At 40.3% G+C, this 20,396-nt stretch overlaps 1 protein-coding gene across 9 annotated transcripts in view; it reads left to right on the top strand.

The window, feature by feature from the left end:
* The window catches only part of Dnaaf11 (dynein axonemal assembly factor 11), a 101,137-nt gene extending 81,614 nt beyond the window's left edge, over positions 1-19,523 (top strand). For 4 of the 9 annotated variants that reach the window (XM_039078778.2, XM_039078777.2, XM_063263251.1 and 1 more), the window contains 2 exons: positions 7,770-7,852; positions 18,803-19,523. In XM_039078778.2, coding sequence (XP_038934706.1) covers positions 7,770-7,852; positions 18,803-18,980 — 261 coding nt within the window. In that variant the 3' untranslated portion in view covers positions 18,981-19,523. Of the gene's footprint in view, positions 1-7,769; positions 7,853-12,295; positions 12,446-18,802 lie in introns of those variants that run through there. The other 5 variants (XR_005486580.1, XM_039078780.2, XM_039078779.2 and 2 more) reach the window with 3 other exon arrangements.
* The last annotated feature ends 873 nt before the right edge of the window (positions 19,524-20,396 follow it).

Here is a 20,396-nt window from a genome sequence, read left to right as displayed (position 1 = left end):
CAGCCTTGGCAGGACCAAGGGCTTCTCCTCCCATTGGTGCCCAACAAGGCCATTTCTGCTACATATGCAGCTGGAGCCATAGGTCTGTCCATGTGTAGTCTTTGGGTAGTGGTTTAGTCCTTGGGAGCTCTGGTTGGTTGGCATTGTTGTTGTTATGGGGTTGCAAGCCCCTTCAGCTCCTTCAATCTTTTCTCTAATTCTTCCAGTGGGGGTCCTGTTATCAGTTCAATGATTTGCCAGCAAGTACTCTTAACCACTGAGCAATCTCTGTCTTCACTATCTTTATTTATTTCTTATTTAACATCATACAGCAACATAAATTTCATATAGATAATAGTTAATATTTTAATTCAGAAATAAAGTTAAATATACCCTTTCATTCCTTGTAGAGACACATTATCCAGATATGAAATGGTAGCCACTTCCTGTAGTTTTAATAAGATGTAATAGTTAATTTATATCTACAGTACTTGACGTTTGTTTAAGTTTTATTCATTAGTTAATAAAAACTACTGAAGCCCTAGTGTCTGCCCAGCACAGATATTTCTGCCCATATGAGTTTGCATTTTAGTTAGGGTAAAACATACTTTAGGTAAATAAACAACTCAGTATTCAGGGTTTTTAAATGGTGCTGTACCACTGGCAGGAAAAATATACACAGAAGATCGGGTGGGAGGTAATATTCATAAATCACAAAAATGTTTCAGAAAACTACTTAAAAACCATCCAGACATGTTGGGAATAGTCCTCGCAAGAGAAATTCAAAAGATAAGGTAAATAAGCACTATATTTTATAATATAAATACTATGCCTATTCATCTGATCATGAACTTTTAAACTTTATGCTTATTTGCTTAGATATGTTCTACAGGAAAATTTTCATGAGTATTGAAAAGTTTGTAGGGCATAGCAAACCATCTTTTCATCCCACTTCCTCAGCAAATTTGCTCTTTCAGAAGCAAACAACACTGCCAATATTCTATCAGAAACATTTTAAAAATTCAATGCCAGTGAGACTACAATGAAAGAGTCCTCTCATAAATTGCTAGGGGAAGTAGGAAGTGATCTAATCCTTTTGGAAATAAAAACTGTCATCATATATCAAATCTTAAAATGTATGCTATGACTTCACAATTATAACTTTTACTCTATAGAAAAATTAATCAATGATCCAAATTTATGTAATGGGTAGCTCATATGGTATAATTATTGAGAAATTGTAAAATATCTTGTTTCTATAAGTAGTCCATTGCAGAACAATATACATATAATATATAATGGAACACTAAACAGTTATTGTTCATTCATAACTTCGTGTTATCCTAGATCGTACACCAATTCCTGGAATGCTGTCAACCTCCCTTAAATTTGGATTCTGTAAATGAATTACATATAGAGAAATATACAGAATACAGTGACAAGTCACAGTTCAGTATTAGAGCATCTGATCATCATTCACAAAGCTGGGGTTCACCCCAGTATCATATATACCATCCATACATCCATACATACCTAGACACACACACACACACACACACACACACACACACACACACACACTCACACACATACCATCACCATGAACAACAACCAGCAAAAACTAAGTGCTCTGTAATCAGTCAGTACAAGCGCAAAACTTGCTAGAACTTAAGAATCGCCTAGAAAATATCTGAAAGACCGGACTCTCAGACTACTATCTGCAGACTCATGTAGAAAGTATGGAACCTTGTTCCTATAGTGCCTAACGGTCTGAGAAGCACAGAGCAGGTCAGTTAGCATCTAATACAGAACCAACAAGGGCATAACATATATGCAGTTATAACAGCATAGAGCATATACACTGGTCTAGTCCACATGAGAAAACAAAGGAAAAGATGGAAACCAGCAAAGTACCTTGAAGCATATTGAAAGGCGTCAAGTAAACTTTTCATTAAAAAGTTATTTAATTAATTAGTTTTCTTTATAGCCCAACTGAAATTTTCCCTCCTTTCTCTCCTCCCAGTCCCTCTTTCTCACCCCACCCCATTTCTCCTAAGAAAAGGGGAGACCTCTCATAGAGATCAATGTGCCTTGGCAAATGAACTTGCAGTAGGACTAGCCCTGTCTTCTCCTATTGAGGCTAGACAAGGCAGCCCAGTTAGGGAAAGAGATTCAACAGCAGGCAGCAGAGTCAAAGACAGCCTCTGCTCCTGATTTTAGGAGTCCCACATGAAGATCAAGATGCACAACTATTACACATGTGCAAAGGGCCTAGATGAGTTCCATGCATACTTTCTGTTTGACTATATGTATCTCTATGGGCCCAGGTTACTTGATTCTGTAGGGTTTTCTTGTGGTGTCCTTGACCTCTCTGGCTCCTTTAATCCTTCCTCCCACTCTTTAACGGGATTTCCCAAGCTTTGCTAATGTTTGGCTGTGTGTCTTTACTTCTGTTTCCATCTGCTGTTGGATGAAGCCTCTCAGATAACAGATGTGCTAGGCAATTGTCTGCAAGTATAGCAGAATATCATTAATTATATCAGGGCGGGTTCTTTCCCACGGGACGGGTCTCAAGCTGGGTCCACCATTGGTTAGCCATTTCCTCAATTTCTGATCCATCTTTACTGCTGCCCATCTTGTACACAGGACAATTGTGCATTAAAAAGTTTGTTTGCTCGGTTGGTGTCCACATATATTGGAGTCTTTTCTAGTTACTTGGGATGGCTGGTTCAGGTTCTATATGCCTCACTTCTAGGAGTCTAAGCTAGAGTCACCCTCATAGATTCCTGGCAGTTTTCATTGTCCTAGGTTTCTAGCTAGCCCATCCCCCCCACCATGCATTCCAGTCCTCTTTCCTAGTACTCTCTCCCTCCTTCCTCGTCCAACTAGAACCCACCTGCTCCCCCAACCCAGTTCCCTCCATCCACCCATCCCAATGTCTATTCTATTTCCCCTATTCAGTGAGATTCAGGTGTTCCCACTTGTGTTCTGCTGGTTACTTAGCTTCTTTGGGTCTGTGGATTGTAGCATGGTTATTCTGTATTTTATGGCTAGTATTGACTTATAAGTGAGTACACAACATGTTTGTATTTTTGGGATTACCTTATTCAGGATGACATTTTCTAGTTCTATCCATTTGCTTGCAAATTTCATGATGTCATTGTTTTTGAAGGCCAAGTAATATCCCATTGTGTAAATGTACCACATTTCTTTATCCATTCTTCTGTTGAGGGACATTGAAGTTGTTTCTAGTTGTAATTACAGATAGAATTTGGCAACTACAAATAAAATTTCTATAAACATAGTTGAGCAGGTGTCCTTCTGGAACATTGTTTAGATAGTGGGATATAGCTGGGTCTTCAGGTAGAACTATTCCCAATTCTCCGAGAAACCATCAAATTGCTTTTTAAAGTGGTTGTACAAGTTTGCTTTCTCATCAGCAATGGAAGAATGTTTCCCATGGGCTTTGTTCCCATTCCAATGGAAGAATGTCAGCATGTACTAACCCTTGAGATTTTGATCTCAGCCATTCAGATAGGTATAAGAGGGAATCTCAGAGTCATTTTGATTTACCAAGTTTTAATAAACGTAAAAGTTAAAACTGAGAGACAGTGAACTCTGTAAGGAAATGTAATTTTCACATACACTGTTATCTTACAAAGCAGGTTAAATTGATGAAAATTTACTGGCGTTCTTGCTATCACACACTTTGACTAAGTGAATGAGGAAGTGAGTTTTAATATTCCTCAGGAGCTGACATGAATGAGTAAATTACAGCAAAGCTTCTGTCACCTTGTCTGAGAAGTCTGAATGCCTCAAGGCATATAGCATATGTGCTGCCAGGACTCCAGCCTGTGACCAGCCTGGCCCCATGTGACTTATGTGCTCATTTACATTATTGTCTTTATTCTGCCTTTCTTTCCCAAGAACATTCTCTATTTCTGTCTTCTGGAAAACATATGTGTTTCTCTCCATTATGAAATATCATGTCCTTTCTAGGCTTTCTTAGAGCCCTGGCCATATGCCTGTCTTTCAGTTACATCCACCCAGGTATTTCAGTTGGTTGTATTGATTCCCCTTGTGGAAAGACTAGGGGATATTTCTAATCTTTCAGTCTCTATCCCTTAGTGCTTAACTGATAGTAGGTACTCACCGAATGTATCAATAAGCAAACTTAACAGAAGCCACATTTAAAACTGTGGGGAAAAGTGAAGTCTCCAAGAGAAATCTATTGTCATTTTTATGCACAATATATTTCAGGAGCAGGGTCAAAATTTAAGAAAAAATAAAGAAGTACTGTGGCAATGCATTATGATAAACCAATCTCTTACTTTCTAAGAGACTGGCATTTTGCAGGACTTGATAGCTGAGTTAATATTATACCTTAAGGTCACCTAAGACTGCCATTCTACTGCATACTCAGCCTGTTTGTTTAACCTGCCCTTTAGAGAACCGTGTAACAGCCTACCACGTTTACCTTGGATTTCCCAAGTAATCAACTTTTATAGCCTAAGCCAAGGCATCACTATAATCTTGAATTATGTACTCCCCTATGCTCCTGACCCAGAGTAATACAAACATGCTGTGATAAGCATTTGTTAAAAATAGCAAGATTGGACATTGAAAGCAATCTTCTCACATGGACATCTACCATCAATGTTGCAGATAGCATTTGGATAGTGTTTGATAAACAATGATATTTGCAGTGCTTTTTGTTTTCTGGGTCAATTGGAGGTCAATATCAGTGGCTTGTTCACTGGTAAAACAGGTCAAAGATTTCTGGAAAGTATCCCTCATCTCCTCCCCGTGTGAAGCATTTTGTGAGGCTCAATAAACACAGGGAGTAGCTTTTTGTGAGGGAGGATGAAAGACACAGAGAAAATGAAGCAGAGAATTCAAATCTGGGCTTGTGCATGGTTAGTGGATCCAAGTGCTATGATTTCTTTCCTTAAGGCAGCACTGATGCACTATTAGTGAATCAGAGTTTATGATTAACATGTTTAACCACAGATTGTTGTGGACCTTCCTCAGTAAATATCCTTCTGTTTCATTTCTTCCCACCTGTTTATTCATTTAATTTACAAGCAAGTTTTTAACTAAAACAATGATTGTCCACACTTATTTATCTAGTTACGTAAGTTGCTATTGATTTGAACCTTATTAAATTACTCTCCAAAGCATTGGAAATAGTCATAGACTGGCAGTGCTATGTTTCTGTGTAAAACAATGGGGGGAGGGGGATCAAGACCTTAGTTTCTCTTTACAGCTGCTTCGAAGCAGCAGGAGTGAGTGCCATTTACTATCAGTAAAGCAGCCACATACACTTTATTAGCACCATATAGAAAAAAAAAATCTAAGTTCAGGCTACTGCCCCAGGAGGTAAGGATACCCCCTACTCAGGCTGCTAGCCAATCAGAAGTTGGAAAACTAGTGTTCAGCAAAGCCTTAGGTGGAGTTTGAGTATTCTGTGGAAAAGTGAGCTGTATCTCTGCATCTGTGTTCTATCCCAGTTCCCCAGAGCTGGCCTCCAAGAGTTAAAGCAATGCATCAACATTAAAATGTTAATTTGGACCTCTGTGCCTGTCCTAGAATTGAATTTTCAAATGAGTTGATTACATCTCTCTCTGTGGGCTCAGGAAATTGTTAGTCTAACATTATCTAATTTATTGAAGATATTTCAGACCTTACAACTTTTCCATTAGTCATTCCTAAACATACATGGGACAAATGAATGAGACACTGCTCAGTGAGCATTGATGACTAGAGGAAGCACAGCTCCAAACTATAGGACCACGGGAAAGTGAATGATAGGACCCTGGCCCTCTGAGATTATACTCTACAAGACAGGATCTCCCTGTGCTTGATGTGAATGCTGGTGCTGATGGACTCCCATGTTCAGAGGAATGCCAGCATCCGTATATTTTTTCCCTCAGAGCTGGTGTCTTGATTCCCTGAAACTTTCAAACTTAAAATTGTCTCTGAAACAAACTGTGCTGAAAATATCTTTTAAAAATAACAAGCACATTTAGATTTTGGTGCACAGCAAATTCTCTGTGAAGAAAAGTTCCAAATCTGTGACTCTATTTGCATTTCCACAAAAACAGAGAATCTGTGTGCCTAATATGTGACAAATAACAGTGTTAGAAGCCAGCATTTTAAGACTCTAATTATGCATAGGTTCTCATTCTTGCTAGTGTGTTTACGACAGGAAGGCATATAAAATTTGCATCCCCCACAACAAAGCTGATATTTTACTTTTAAGTCTGATACTTTGATGCATGTAAACTCAGGGTGATGCCACATAAAATGATTAAAGTATTTTAAAAATACAAGGTCCTAAGGTGCCACTGTTCTCCCAAAAACAGGTACTAAGATGTAGATGACTATGCAAAATATCAAGATGCATCCAATGATCAACTCCTGAGAAGGGAGAGAAGGCACCAGGAGTAGGAGATATGGGAGTTGGTCGAAGCTGAGCAATGACACAGGCTTGACCCATCACCCTTCCATGAGCTCAGTGCAGAACGCAAACAAAGTCCTTAGTCAAATGGAAAAAATATTTTCCTATGTATGAATTTGGTTTTGCATCCAGGTGGACAAATTTAGGATTGTGGCTAGACTGGACCACCAACTCCCTTCCCAAACGCAAATGTGAGTCCAACATGCTTCATGCTTTGTTGAGCCAGCCGATGATCCAGGTGGTAATAAGACTTCTGAGTCCAAGCCTAAGAATATTTGGACCTTGGGTCACAGCTGTGTGACACACCGAGTCTCAGACAGCAGAGAACAGGATGGCAGGCAGATATCACCATTTGAAACAATGACCTTCTCCTGTCCCTCCTGGGTGGGTGTGTCCAAGAATGAGTCTTCTTTCTGTCAAAGAGAAGGAGATGATGAGGGCGAGTGAGGCGTGATAGCCCTCCACAACTATGAAAAGGAAAATGACCCTGTATTGTTTACCAGATCCAAGTAATACAAAGAGGCGGTTTTTATAAAAGGCTTCAGTCCACCTGCATACTGCATATAATCCCTGTCAGGAATGCTGCTCAGGACTGAAGGAAGTCATAAGTAAAGCATGCAACAGAGCCAGTAAGGGTAAGTTTCGGCTTGGTGCACAGCTGGGATCTGATACAGAGCAGTGGGTCCTCTTCCTCCTCCACTGAGAGAGCTTAAACACTGAGGACACAAATTAGATGACCTCTCTTTGCCTTCAAACAGTCTTTGTTGGACAGGATTAGTCGGATTTGTTTATTGAGATCCTAACATGCTTAAGACTAAACTTAACTAGTGTTAAAGAAGTCATAGAATTACAGAATTTTCAGACCCAGAAAGGACCTTGAGAGCACAGTTTGTTTCCCTCCTAATTTCAAAGCAGAAGCAAGAGGTCTAACTGGGAACAGGGTGCTAAAACTCCAGCCTAGGATGCTTTCTGCCCAGCATGTTCCTTGGGAGCCACACCCAGGCAGGGTCTTCTCAAATCAGCATCCCAACATCACACATCACTTAATTGGTTGGCAGGTTTTTGGCTCTCGGATAAAATACATTTGGGAATGAATTAATTCACCAAATCTGCCTGCTTGGCTTTGGCACTCTTTGATAACTTGAGGTTTTGCGAGACTGTTGAGTTTAAGAGACTTAAATTAAGACTGTTTCATGGAATACGTAGAGAGAAAAAAATTAGATGCTTTATAGCTTAAAAAATTACACATAGACCTATCTATGCTGCTTGTTTTGTAAGAGCCCATCATGGAGGAATACAGCACTCTACACATGTCATATTTTTATTTTAGGTAGGAGAAATGATCACAGGTCAACAAACACCCATGTCTGTGAAGACCGCCTCGGAGAGCAGCAAGGAACAAACAAAGCCCAGGTATGATGTTCCCAACTGCCTTTATCTACATGATATTGTTCTCTTCATTATCATGTGCTGGGGAGGATTCAGCTTTCAGGATGGCGTAAGCATTTGAAAATGCTTCAGACCATTTGTGTTCCTATTTGTTTCAACTCCCTAGACTCTTGCCTTTCATGACTGTTGATCTTCAAAACTTCAACTTTTGTCCATGCAGGTTCCAACTGCTTGAGTAAACAGTAGTAAGACCAATAACATCCACCGTGACTGCTGACATTTTATGAACACTTGCTTTGTGCCCACATTAATTTATTCAAGCCCTACTTTCCAGGAGGGATTTGAGTGTAGCATGTTGAAACAGTTTAAGTTCGTAACATGGTTCTTGTTACACCCATGTGTGATTCCCATGTTACCCAAGCATCTGGGTTCCCTAGATAGAAGCCTCTATTACTGCCCCCTTGGCAATGTCCTGAGACACTGAGATCAACTTTAGGCTTCTACCTAAATTCATTTTCCAGCAGAACCTGCCCTCTCTCAAGGGAAAACTCACCCATTTCCAGAGTTCCAGTGTTAGAAACCTCAAGTATCCTGGCCCTACCTCCTGGAAAGCTTCAGGGCAAATCTAATCTCCCCTAAACACTCCAGCATTAAAGGTACTTTGTCAAAAGCTTTCCGGGTTCGCAGGCATTGGAGTCAGATCTCAGTTCCTTAACTATCCTGCTTCACATGAGTTTCGGACTCTTAACATCCAGATGGTAAAGTCTATTTTGGAGTAGGCAAACTTATCTCTGTGTTCCAAATGTATATGCTGAATTACATCATAAAAAATACCTGCACAAGAGCTGTGTTTGTGCTTTGCATCATAAAGCCTCAGCTATTTGTATAGCCAAAGACAACTGTGGATGTTTTGTAGTTATTTTTAAATATTGAATTTGCTTGAACAACAGACATGGAATTGAGTTTCTACTGAAAACTGATTCTCTGTTTTTAACCTTGGAAAGCCATTCATAATTCCCAACCTGGTAGTTTTTTCCTACAGATACCAGATGTGAATATTAGTTATAATCAACCCCAACACCCTCAAGTCATGTAACCAATCTGAACTAATTGGGAAGCTACGGTGGGATAGGAAGGCAAAGCGCTGCAGTTTGGAGAGGTTTATTAGACCCAGGAAGACTATCATTACCATGATTTGTTGGCAGTTGAATATGTCATAGCAAAGTACTTCTACAAAGTGTTTTTCATTCTCATTCTGGGGTAAGCTCATCTCACAAACTCATATCCAGGGCTTAAGTGGCGATTGGTTGTGGAGCCCCTTCATAGCTGAGAAAATTCAGTGTACACTGCATCTCTTCTTTGTGTACATTGCCTCTGCCTGGACTCCCCTATCTACAGTGAACAGAATCTCTATGAACAAGTGTTCACCAATCCCAGCCGGGATGCTGAGGTGTACATTGAAATGAAGACTGCCTGTGTAGGCTGAGGAGAAACTGAGTCCTCATAAGCCTCCAACCTGCCTGACCCCAGGATTCAACCCCTGCCCATGGACACCAGTGCATATTCCTTTATAGCTTTTGTGTGGGTCCCAGCTGTGGAGTTCTCCTGATGCCTCTGTTAACTAAGTAGCTATCAATTACAGGTGCACATGGGGATTGAGTTTGGCCATGTTGTTGGTCTTTAGAGAAGAGCGACATCATTGCAGCAAAAATCTGGGAGGGCTAGAGGAGGCTTCCACTTTCTCCTAACTGGAGCAGTCTGCTACTCAACCTGTGCAGACAGAGAAGAGGGGCTGGTTTTATCCATCATGGTTGGAAGGGACCACCGGGTGAGCACATGTGGCTCTTAACACTGTGATGCAGAAGAAACTGCACAGATTCCTTAAAGGTGGAGGGATTCATGAGTTCGGAGGCGGAGACGCCAGTGAAACAATCATCAAAATAGCACTGCCCAAAAAGCTTCTCTCTGTAAGATGCAGAATTGAATTCATCCAAGACCACAAAACAAGTATGAGGTCACACAATCCATACCTCTACCCTTTGTGATTAGCCTTCCTGCTCTGTGGTCTAATAGTGAATGTAAGATCTTGAGTTGGAATTTACAGTGGTTTTATAGTTGATGTGTTTTTTGTTTGTTTTGTTTTGTTTGCCTTATTCTAGGACTCTTATCCTACCCACATTTTCTAGGGCTTTGTAATCTTGTCTTTTGTATATACCATAATTGAATTTTGTTTAAAGTACATTTTCCAGTCTCAGTGTCCCAAAATGTGAACATCAAGGACCCTGTGTCACCAATCATGCATCTGAATGTGCAGGTCTTGATTCTGTTTCTGGATTGTATCTGTTCTACTTCTTTAACTTCCATAGCTTTATAACAAGTTTTTATCACTTATAGGCAAAGTCTTCTCACCTTCTTGAAGAGAAGTTTGGCTGTTCTTGTCTCTTTGTGTTTTTACATTAATTTTAGAGTCAACTTTTCTGATTTCACTTGCAAATTATCATATCAGTCCGTTTTTCATTGCTACACTGAGACACCAGAAACAGACTAACTGTAAACAGATGAGCTTTATGCAGCTCCCAGTTTTGGAAGTTCAACAGCCTTGTAAAAGCATCCTAGGTGTGTGACTTTGCATCTGAGGCACACGTGTAAGGAAAAATAGTATCACCAATCAGGAGGCTAGACAAGTTCAGTCTCTACTTATTTGATTTGGGAAGAATTATGTCCAAAGACGAGTCCAACATTCCTGCATTTCTTTTTAAAGGCAGCATGCTGCACTGATGACCTCAGAAGCTGTCAGCAGGTCCCACCATGGGAAACTTAAGGGCTGAAACTATGACATGTGCTTATTCTTTCCGTATTGCTGTCTGTCTGTCTCCAACCCTGGCTCTTCTCTTCCATCTCTCCCCACCCCCAACTTTAGATGTTATATTTAGAATTGTATATACAAATTAATTAAGGAGATTAGTTCTTCTAGAATTAGCATTTTACACTCTCATTTGAGATCTCAAAAATTTTTATAATTTTTCAATAAGTATATTCACGTTTTATTAACTTTAGGGGTTTAATATTTGTATATAATTATAAATATATTCTATGATATATTTCTGGGAAGCAGTATTGAAATTTACTCTTTTGTGGAAAATTATTTCCAACCTTAAGCCAACCTTTTGAAACTATGAAATTCAGTGATATTTACTATGGTCACACTATTGTACTGTCAATATCACCCAACAATATTACTAATACTTCTCAGTATCTCAGTTTTTTACTGTCTGTGTGTTCCTTTAAGACTTTCTATATTGCAAAGAGTGCTTACTTCTTCACAAACTTCATCTCATGGTTTCTCTTCCATGTCTTGCTCTCTATTATAGTACACTATTAAATAAGGAGCGTTGATGATCTTTATATTCTCTCTTCAGATTCAGTGTTATCTTTAGTTGGTGTTACTTTGGGGGGGGCTGTGGAACTTTCAGGAGGTAGGACCTAATTAGCCTCTAGGAATAATGCCTATCACCAACTTCTGTCATCCTTTGCTTTCTGTTCTGCTGTATGTGAGCACCCTCTGTCACAAGTCTTGTGACCATGACCTAATCTTCAATATCATGTATTCTTACTCATGGTAGAGTGAAACTATGAGCAAGTATAAACCCTTGCTACATTAAGTAGTTTCTATCAGGTACTTAGTTCACAGCATTAATACAGAACTGTGTACCAGGAAGGACTTTGTAATGATAAAACCTGATAGATCCTATGTGGATCTGTGGCTTTTGAATCAAGTCTATGGGACATATTTGGAGGAGTTTGAAAACCTGGGCTTGAAAAGCCCTGGATTATGGGAATGAGCAGAGATTAATAGATGATTATGTTTGGAATTATAAATGCCAGAATGCACTAGAAATGAGCACAGTAAAGAATATGTTTATGAGGCTTTATGTGGAATAAGAATTGTGCTGGAAATTGGACTAGAAGCCTGTACTTATTAACTTTTCTAATTGATGTGGTGAAATGTCTAACAAAAGCAATTTAAGAAGCAATGTGTCTAATTTTATTCCCAGTTCTAGAGTACAGGCCATCATGGCAGAGAAGTGACAGTAGCAGGGGCTCGAAGAAACAGCTGGTCAAACTGTATCCACAGTCAGGAAGCAGAGGAAAAGGAATGCTTGTTCTCAGATCATGGATCGGTGGCACCAACAAAAGGATGGGCCTTCCCAACTCATTTAACCTACCTGATTAGAATCCCTTACAGACATGCCCAGAGACATTCCTCCATGATAATTCTAAATACTATCATATTGATGAAATGAAATACTGTGTCTATTAACCATTATCCATGTTATATTTGGGCAAAGATTCTTTTAATTTACCTTATTCTGAAACTTTCAGTAGGTTTGAACTCAAAGATAATAGAATGTTAAATTTACAAATAGCCATGATCCTGCTGTTCAGGCTCTGTTTCAAAACCCACAGCATTCTGATCTGTCTGCAATCACTACCAGTGGATCCTGACAGGGGAAGCAAGGCAGGATGACTAGGAGCTAAGAGACCTCAGGCAGCACTGTGCACTTCGAGAACAGACTCCCACGAGGCAGCTACAGTGAGACAGCTCATTTTAATGGGGTGAGGGGCTATTTAAACGTTTTGGGGGTGAGTAGAGGTTACCAGGATGGGTACACACTATTGGCTGGGGTCAGGGTTCTAAGGATGCCTTATTTGCATGAGGAGAATTTCCTGGTGGTCTTGAACATAAGGGGAAAGGAAGTTTAACTTGCTCACCAAGCTATGTGACTTCCTTCAGTCGGGCAAAGGTGGGGCACAGGGCTATATGCAGCAGGCACATAAGCCTGGCAATGTCAGGACATGATTTCCAGGGTTTGAACATGCTTCAACTTACTCTTGCTCCATCTCTACCCCTTCCCATGGTTCTCTGGCTGTACATGGTGCAAAGGTATATAGTTACAGATGAGACTGTAATGTGGCTAAATGTGGCATTGTTTGCATTGTGCTGGTTCTGATCAAATGTAGAAGGAAAGATTTGGAGAGTTGTAAAAGCTTCCACCAAGTTTAAAGAGAAAAGTCTGTAATGGTTAGGCCATGTGTATATTTCATGCAGGAAGTCATGAAAGGATCCATGTATAAAGCTATGAGAGCAAAGCCTAAATTGCCATGACCATGAGAACCATCAAGAAGCTGTATGTGCAGAGCTGTGCAGAACCTTGGCATTCACATGATGTATGCCAATCATGGAATTCTAAGATTTAATTCTTGCTCTTCTGTTGGATTTCAGTCTTGCTTTGGTCCCATTCCCCATAGCAAATTCCTTTTTTGGGGGATGGAACTTTTGCTCTGTGCTGTTGCATAATAAAAACATCTAGTTATATTTTAGATTTTACAGAGGCTTACAACTAAGATATCTCCTTGAATATCAGTGCAAGCATGAACTTAGGTTTGTGAGTATTACTGAAGCTGTTAAGACTTCTGTGGTTGAATCTGGGGACTTTCACCTTCTGAACTATCACTGAGCTACATCCATAGCTCTCCATTTCACTTTAAGTGTGTGTCTCACTGATTCGTCCTGCTAATCCTTGAGCACACCTGCTTTAGTCTATACAGACCTTGTTGAGGTTACAGGCACGAATCGCTACACCTGGCAACTGTGGAGACTCTTGAAGTTCTACTAAATGCATTTTGCTTTTTGAGATGACAGTGGACTTTTGGGGGACCACGTGTGAAATATGTTTAGAATTTGTAATGTCTCCCCCAGGTTCACATTGTTTAGAGATTTACTTTTATTTTATGTATGTGAGTACTTTTCCTGAACAAATGTAAATGCACTGCTTGCATACCAGTTGTCAACAGAAGCCAGATGGTGAGTTCTCCAGAACTGAAATTGAGGACAGTTGTCAGCTACCACATGATGTCTGGAAACTGAACACAAGTCCTCTGCAAAAGCAGCAAGTGCTGTAATTGGGGAGCCACCTCTCAAGTCCCCAGGTTCAAATTTTCAGCTCTTGTACTCAGTGGGTGGCACTGTTAAATGAGGCTGTACAGCTTTAGAGAGTGAGGGTTGAGCTAGAAGAAGTAGGACACTAGGGGACGCCTTTGGCGGTTATACCTAACTCCAAGTTTCTATTTCATTCTGTTTCCTGGTTCCTCTTGATGCTGGCGAGCCTCTGTTCTGTGCTCTTACTACCAGTGACTGAGTGACACACATGGTTGGCTAACTCCTCCTAAATGTTCTTGATTAGTAATCAAGAAAATCCCTCACAGAAATGTTTGAGGGCCAATCTGATCTAGACACTCCTTGAGTCAAGCTTTTCTCTCAAAGATTCTCGGCTTGGGTCAACTTGACAATCAAAGTATGGAGCCTTGAAATTATGTCACTTGTAGGAAAATGCATAAAAACAGAGATCATAATGTTAAAAGAAATAATCCAGGTTAAGAGGGCAACATGTAGAAGAATGCAGATCGATCCATCCTTATCACCCTGTACAAAGCTTAAGTCCAAGTGGATCAAGGACCTCCACATCAAACCAGACACACTCAAACTAATAGAAGAAAAACTAGGGAAGCATCTGGAACACATGGGCACTGGAAAAAATTTCCTGAACAAAACACCAATGGCTTATGCTCTAAGATCAAGAATCGACAAATGGGATCTCATAAAACTGCAAAGCTTCTGTAAGGCAAAGGACACTGTGGTTAGGACAAAACGGCAACCAACAGATTGGGAAAAGATCTTTACCAATCCTACAACAGATAGAGGCCTTATATCCAAAATATACAAAGAACTCAAGAAGTTAGACCGCAGGGAAACAAATAACCCTATTAAAAATGGGGTTCAGAGCTAAACAAAGAATTCACAGCTGAGGAATGCCGAATGGCTGAGAAACACCTAAAGAAATGTTCAACATCTTTAGTCATAAGGGAAATGCAAATCAAAACAACCCTGAGATTTCACCTCACACCAGTGAGAATGGCTAAGATCAAAAACTCAGGGGACAACAGATGCTAGCGAGGATGTGGAGGAAGAGGAACACTCCTCCATTGTTGGTGGGATTGCAGACTGGTAAAACCATTCTGGAAATCAGTCTGGAGGTTCCTCAGAAAATTGGACATTGAACTGCCTGAGGATCCAGCTATACCTCTCTTGGGCATATACCCAAAAGATGCCCCAACATATAAAAAAGACACGTGCTCCACTATGTTCATTGCAGCCTTATTTATAATAGCCAGAAGCTGGAAAGAACCCAGATGCCCTTCAACAGAGGAATGGATACAGAAAATGTGGTACATCTACACAATGGAATATTACTCAGCTATCAAAAACAACGAGTTTATGAAATTCGTAGGCAAATGGTTGGAACTGGAAAACATCATCCTGAGTGAGCTAACCCAATCACAGAAAGACATACATGGTATGCACTCATTGATAAGTGGCTATTAGCCCAAATGCTTGAATTACCCTAGATGCCTAGAACAAATGAAACTCAAGATGGATGATTAAAATGTGAATGCTTCACTCCTTCTTTAAAAGGGGAACAAGAATACCCTTGGCAGGGAAGAGAGAGGCAAAGATTAAAACAGAGACTGAAGGAACACCCATTCAGAGTCTGCCCCACATGTGGCCCATACATATATAGCCACCCAATTAGACAAGATGGATGAAGCAAAGAAGTGCAGACCGACAGGAGCCGGATGTAGATCGCTCCTAAGAGACACAGCCAGAATACAGCAAATACAGAGGCGAATGCCAGCAGCAAACCACTGAACTAAGAATAGGACCCCCGTTGAAGGAATCAGAGAAAGAACTGGAAGAGCTTGAAGGGGCTCGAGACTCCATATGTACAACAATGCCAAGCAACCAGAGCTTCCAGGGACTAAGCCACTACCCAAAGACTATACATGGACTGACCCTGGACTCTGACCTCATAGGTAGCAATGCATATCCTAGTAAGAGCACCAGTGGAAGGGGAAGCCCTGGATCCTGCTAAGACTGAACCCCCAGTGAACTAGACTGGTGGGGGGAGGGCGGCAATGGGGGGAGGTTTGGGAGGGGAACACCCATAAGGAAGGGGAGGGGGGAGGGGGATGTTTGCCCGGATACCGGGAAAGGGAATAACAAAATGTATATAAGAAATACTCAAGTTAATAAAAAAAATATAAAAAAAAGAACATTAAATCACTGAAAAAAAAAGATAAATATTACATGCAGAGTGTGTGTGTGTGTGTGTGTGTGTGTGTGTGTGTGTGTGTGTGTTACATGAAAGTAGAAAAAGTAGTTATGTGACATGAATTAGACAGAAAGACTATTTGGAGTTTGGACAAGAATCAGCCAGAAAGGAGATAAGAAGATGAGGGAGGGGTAAAATAAGAGCACTGTATGAAAACGTCACAGTAAAATATATTACTTTGTGTGATAACTACAAAACTTAATTTCACATGCGTCCATGTCTTTTCCTCCATAACTGTCCACCCATTTGCTATTTACATGAATGATGCCAGCACCAGAGATCTTGCCAAGTAGCCTGGGACACAGCCATTTAGTGTTCATTGTGTGTTCATTCTTTCTTAGTATGTGGACACAAGCCATGTTTTATCTTTAGGTTTAAGAATACTGACTACAGCCTAAGACTGTGAAAAATCACACTGAAGTAAATGACTTACTCTCATCCTTGGAGTGATGTCCTTGACCTCTACCCTCTTTTCTGTATGGTTCCCAAGCCTTACTAAATGTCTGCTGAGTTTCTGATAGTGCTTTGTCTCCTTCATATCTATGAACTAATTTGTCTAGACAGTATTTGGTGTATGTTGCCATCAATCCAGCTTTAAAGAGAAGTCCACTGAGGCACAGTGGCTAGGGCACTCACTCTAGAACATGTCTTAGTGGGTATAATCAGGGGTGACTAGAAAACCGGGAAGATGACTAACACTGATCTGGAGGCCTTTTTCATAGAGTCTTTAGAAGCAAAGTCTGAGATAAAAAATTGCTGTCTTTGCCTTCTTTTCTCTGAGTGACAGCATATGCATTGCTAATGTTATACCCCCAGACTTGCTCCCCAGCCTTGATTGTTTATCTCTGAGGTTTTGACTGACATCCTCCTGTCCTGCTGCTTCAGAGGGAGGTGGCAGTGGCGGTCATCTGAGGACTTAATGGGAGTAACAAAGGCTGCATCAGAAAACAGTGTCTGGCATCTCCATGGTTTTTAAGGATACAGGACTCAGAACAGTTGTACTCATGGCTAATATTTATTGCAGAAAATAAAACCCACAAAGCAGCATCAGCCAAAGGCAAGTCTGAAGATGACTAGGGCCAAGCTTTTAAAGAGTCCTCTCCTATAGAGTGATACTTAGTTTCTGCAGCAGTAAGTGATACATTCACATGACATGGTACATTATGGAAGCTCATTAGAGGCTCGGTGCTTGGGATTTTCACTGGGGGTTAGAATATGCTAAAATTCTCCTCCTAGGAGGAAAGCACACAGTATGCTGCCAGTACATGTGGCTGGCACAGTACACATCCTGCCTTCAAGGAAATTTCATGTCACTAAAGAGATGGAGGGAAGCCAGCACCAGTCTTGCAGGTCTTTTTACCTATAGTTAGTTCTGAGGAGAAGGTGTGGCTAGGTCTTGCCCTTCTTCAATTGCTGTTTTTCTGAGAACCATTTTCCCCTTCAGATGCTACCTAGGACACTTCTTCAGCGAAGGCACAGTTCCTTCTTGCCTTCTCCCATTGCCCTCTTAAGCACACAGAGTTTGTTTACAGTCCACAGGCTAGACTACAGAATGTATATTTTGTAGTGTTTATATACCTTGTATTTTCCTTCAACAAGTCCACGGACATTACTCAAAACTCTGAGAGGAATTAATTCAAATGTCCTGAAGGGCTGAGCAGAGTCTAGGAATGACAAGTAGATTTCAAGCACTATTTTCCCAAAAGAATAGATTTTCCACATCCCAATAGACACTATATGCTGGACACATTTCACATGTCACTTTGTAATTCCTACAAAAAAACAGAGACAATTTTTCACATAAATCTATTATTTCTGCAAAGAAGGATAATACTTTTTCACTTGCAGAATAATCATTTATTCAAATATAAGTGTATGCTAAGGAACAAAACCTTAAAAATGCAAAATCTCAGCCTTGAGGATACCAGCATTCTATTCCACAATGCTTTAATAAATTCCTTGTCCTTTCATTGTGTTGCCCTATGACCAGAAATCTGTCATTTTGCAGAGCAGGGTGTCCTCGGATTCTACTGTGGTTCTAGAATAATAGAGACATTTGACATGTGCCTGTTGAGTGAATAAATGAGTGAATGGTGCAGTGACTACAAAATAATATGTCTGGGTACCAGACGAATCACTGGGGAAAGCTAGAAATGTGTAGGTCACTGGTCTGTAGTCCAAGTACGAAGAATAAAAATTGCTGTTAAGAGAACACAGGAATGTGTGCCATGTACAGAGTTCATCTGAACACTGGAGGCTTTGACAGTGGAATTTCTTGCTGGTCCTCTCCAGTCATACCACCTCTAAGAGTATTGGCCATGGGCTGTAGAAGCAAGTACTTGTGCTAGCTGAAGCTGTGGGTAGAGCTTTGCTGTGAGTCTGAAGTTGTCTAAATATCTCCACCATAACAAAGCCCAGGGCTTAAACTTCGCTAGAGTTGTGTTGATCCTGGTTTGTGACTCTGCTTGTTAATTTCCTAGGCAAGAGAGCTTCTCAAGTTCCTCGTCTATTGCCTCTATAGCAGCACAGCCCTGTTTGCTAGCTTTTCCTCCATAGGTCAAAATCTTATTTCTAGAATTCACTATAATTATTGAAGCTAAGAACAGTGTTTCCTTACACTCTCTATGCCATATAGACAGCAGGTGCTAAGCATTCACTGAGTAAGTGAATACGAGTTTAATTTCTTTGAAGCTTAATTTTAAACAACATACAATTAATTCCTATTTGTCTTTTTCTGTTGTAGAAGAAAGCAGGTAGAAAGATTAGAAGTTGATCCCAGCAAGCATTCCTGCCCTGATGTGTCTACTATAGTACAAGAGAGAAAACACAAACCCAAAAGGATGGAATCTCAACCACAAGTTGAACCCAGTGAGGCAGAGCCAGACTTTGACGATAACCCAGAGGTGCCTCCACTCATTTGAAACATGAGGATGGATTGTTACTGACTGCGAGCCACAGACCCATGTTGCTTTGTGTTGACAGTGGAAATGTGTCATTCATGGGGTAAACATAGTTCGTTCCCATTTTATCTGATGCTATAATGCTCACTTTGCATAATAATACTCTTAAGTGAATTTACAATTAAATTGCGTTCCTTGAATATGCTATAACTTATCATTCATGTATAATTGAGCTTCACTGTTAAAAATGTGCAGTAATTTAATAGAACTATGACATTCAACATTAAGAATAAGTCGTTAAGATTAAGATTTAGTCTTTGCTTATGCAATACATTCTGTTATATGGAAAAGGACTTGATCACATTGCTCAAACTCAGAAGTTAGAACTGGACTCTCAGGTTTACTGAAAACGTCTTGACATGATTTTAAACAGTGTTTTTCATCTTTCTTCTCATGTTCCTGCTTTCTCTAGTGGCATGATGTAATGGCAAGAATGAGACATTAACTTCCCTATATTTGGATTCCTGCTGAGTCACCAAATAAAGACTTTCAGCTGGTCCTTAATTTCCTCAGGGTGGAGTGACTTCATCTGCACTATGCTAATAGCAACGATTGCCTCATAGGTTGTTCTCAAGTCCAGCCATGTACCTCACCCTATACAATGCCACTCTGACATTCCTTTGCTTGCTCACTTCATTCCTTCTCTTCTTTCTTTATAAGATGTGGTCTAAGTGGTCACATTTTGTAACTGGGCTTTGAGGTTTCAAAATCCATGTGCTCTCTTCAGTTGCTATGTCTCTGTTTTCTTCTTGCATTTTGAGATTTGAGGTCTTGGCTGCTGCTTGAGCTTTCTGCTATTCTGCCATCCTATGCTATTATTGCATCTTGAGTAATTCGAGCTTTTGGGCTAATATCCACTTATTAGTGAGTGTTTCAACTTGATGATCAAAGCTAATTTGGATGCTCCATTTCTTGTCTTGACACACAAACACACCATGTTAGGCTCTATCTGTTCACCCTCTGTATGTAGTATCTCATGCTAATATTCTAATATAAATATTCCCACAGTCTTAAAATACAAATTCTCTCAGCTGTGGATGCCTGTAAAATACAAACTTACATTGTTTTCATTTATCAAAGAAAAGAAGTGAGGCATAATAAGTCTGACCAAAGCAAAGTCAAAATCCAATAGTGAAAAATCCCAATTCTGTAGCTCAATATTTGACATCAGGGACTCACTTATGACCTTCTATGTTACAAAGTGTTTGGGCAGGTCCCTTTTCCACCTCTGTATCCACAGCACACACAACTTGTACTGCAGCTTTAAACTGTCTCCATCACTTCATCTTGAATGCCATTGGCCTTCATCCCATTGTTCTGGCATTCCCAATGTCTTGGGGTTCCTCCACTGCAACTAAGGCTACACCTTCACCATAG

Source organism: Rattus norvegicus, chromosome 7, assembly GCF_036323735.1.
Source record: "Rattus norvegicus strain BN/NHsdMcwi chromosome 7, GRCr8, whole genome shotgun sequence".
Lineage (NCBI taxonomy): Eukaryota > Metazoa > Chordata > Mammalia > Rodentia > Muridae > Rattus > Rattus norvegicus.
Note: the sequence above shows the minus strand (reverse complement) of the source record. Positions and strands in the feature narration are given on the sequence as shown.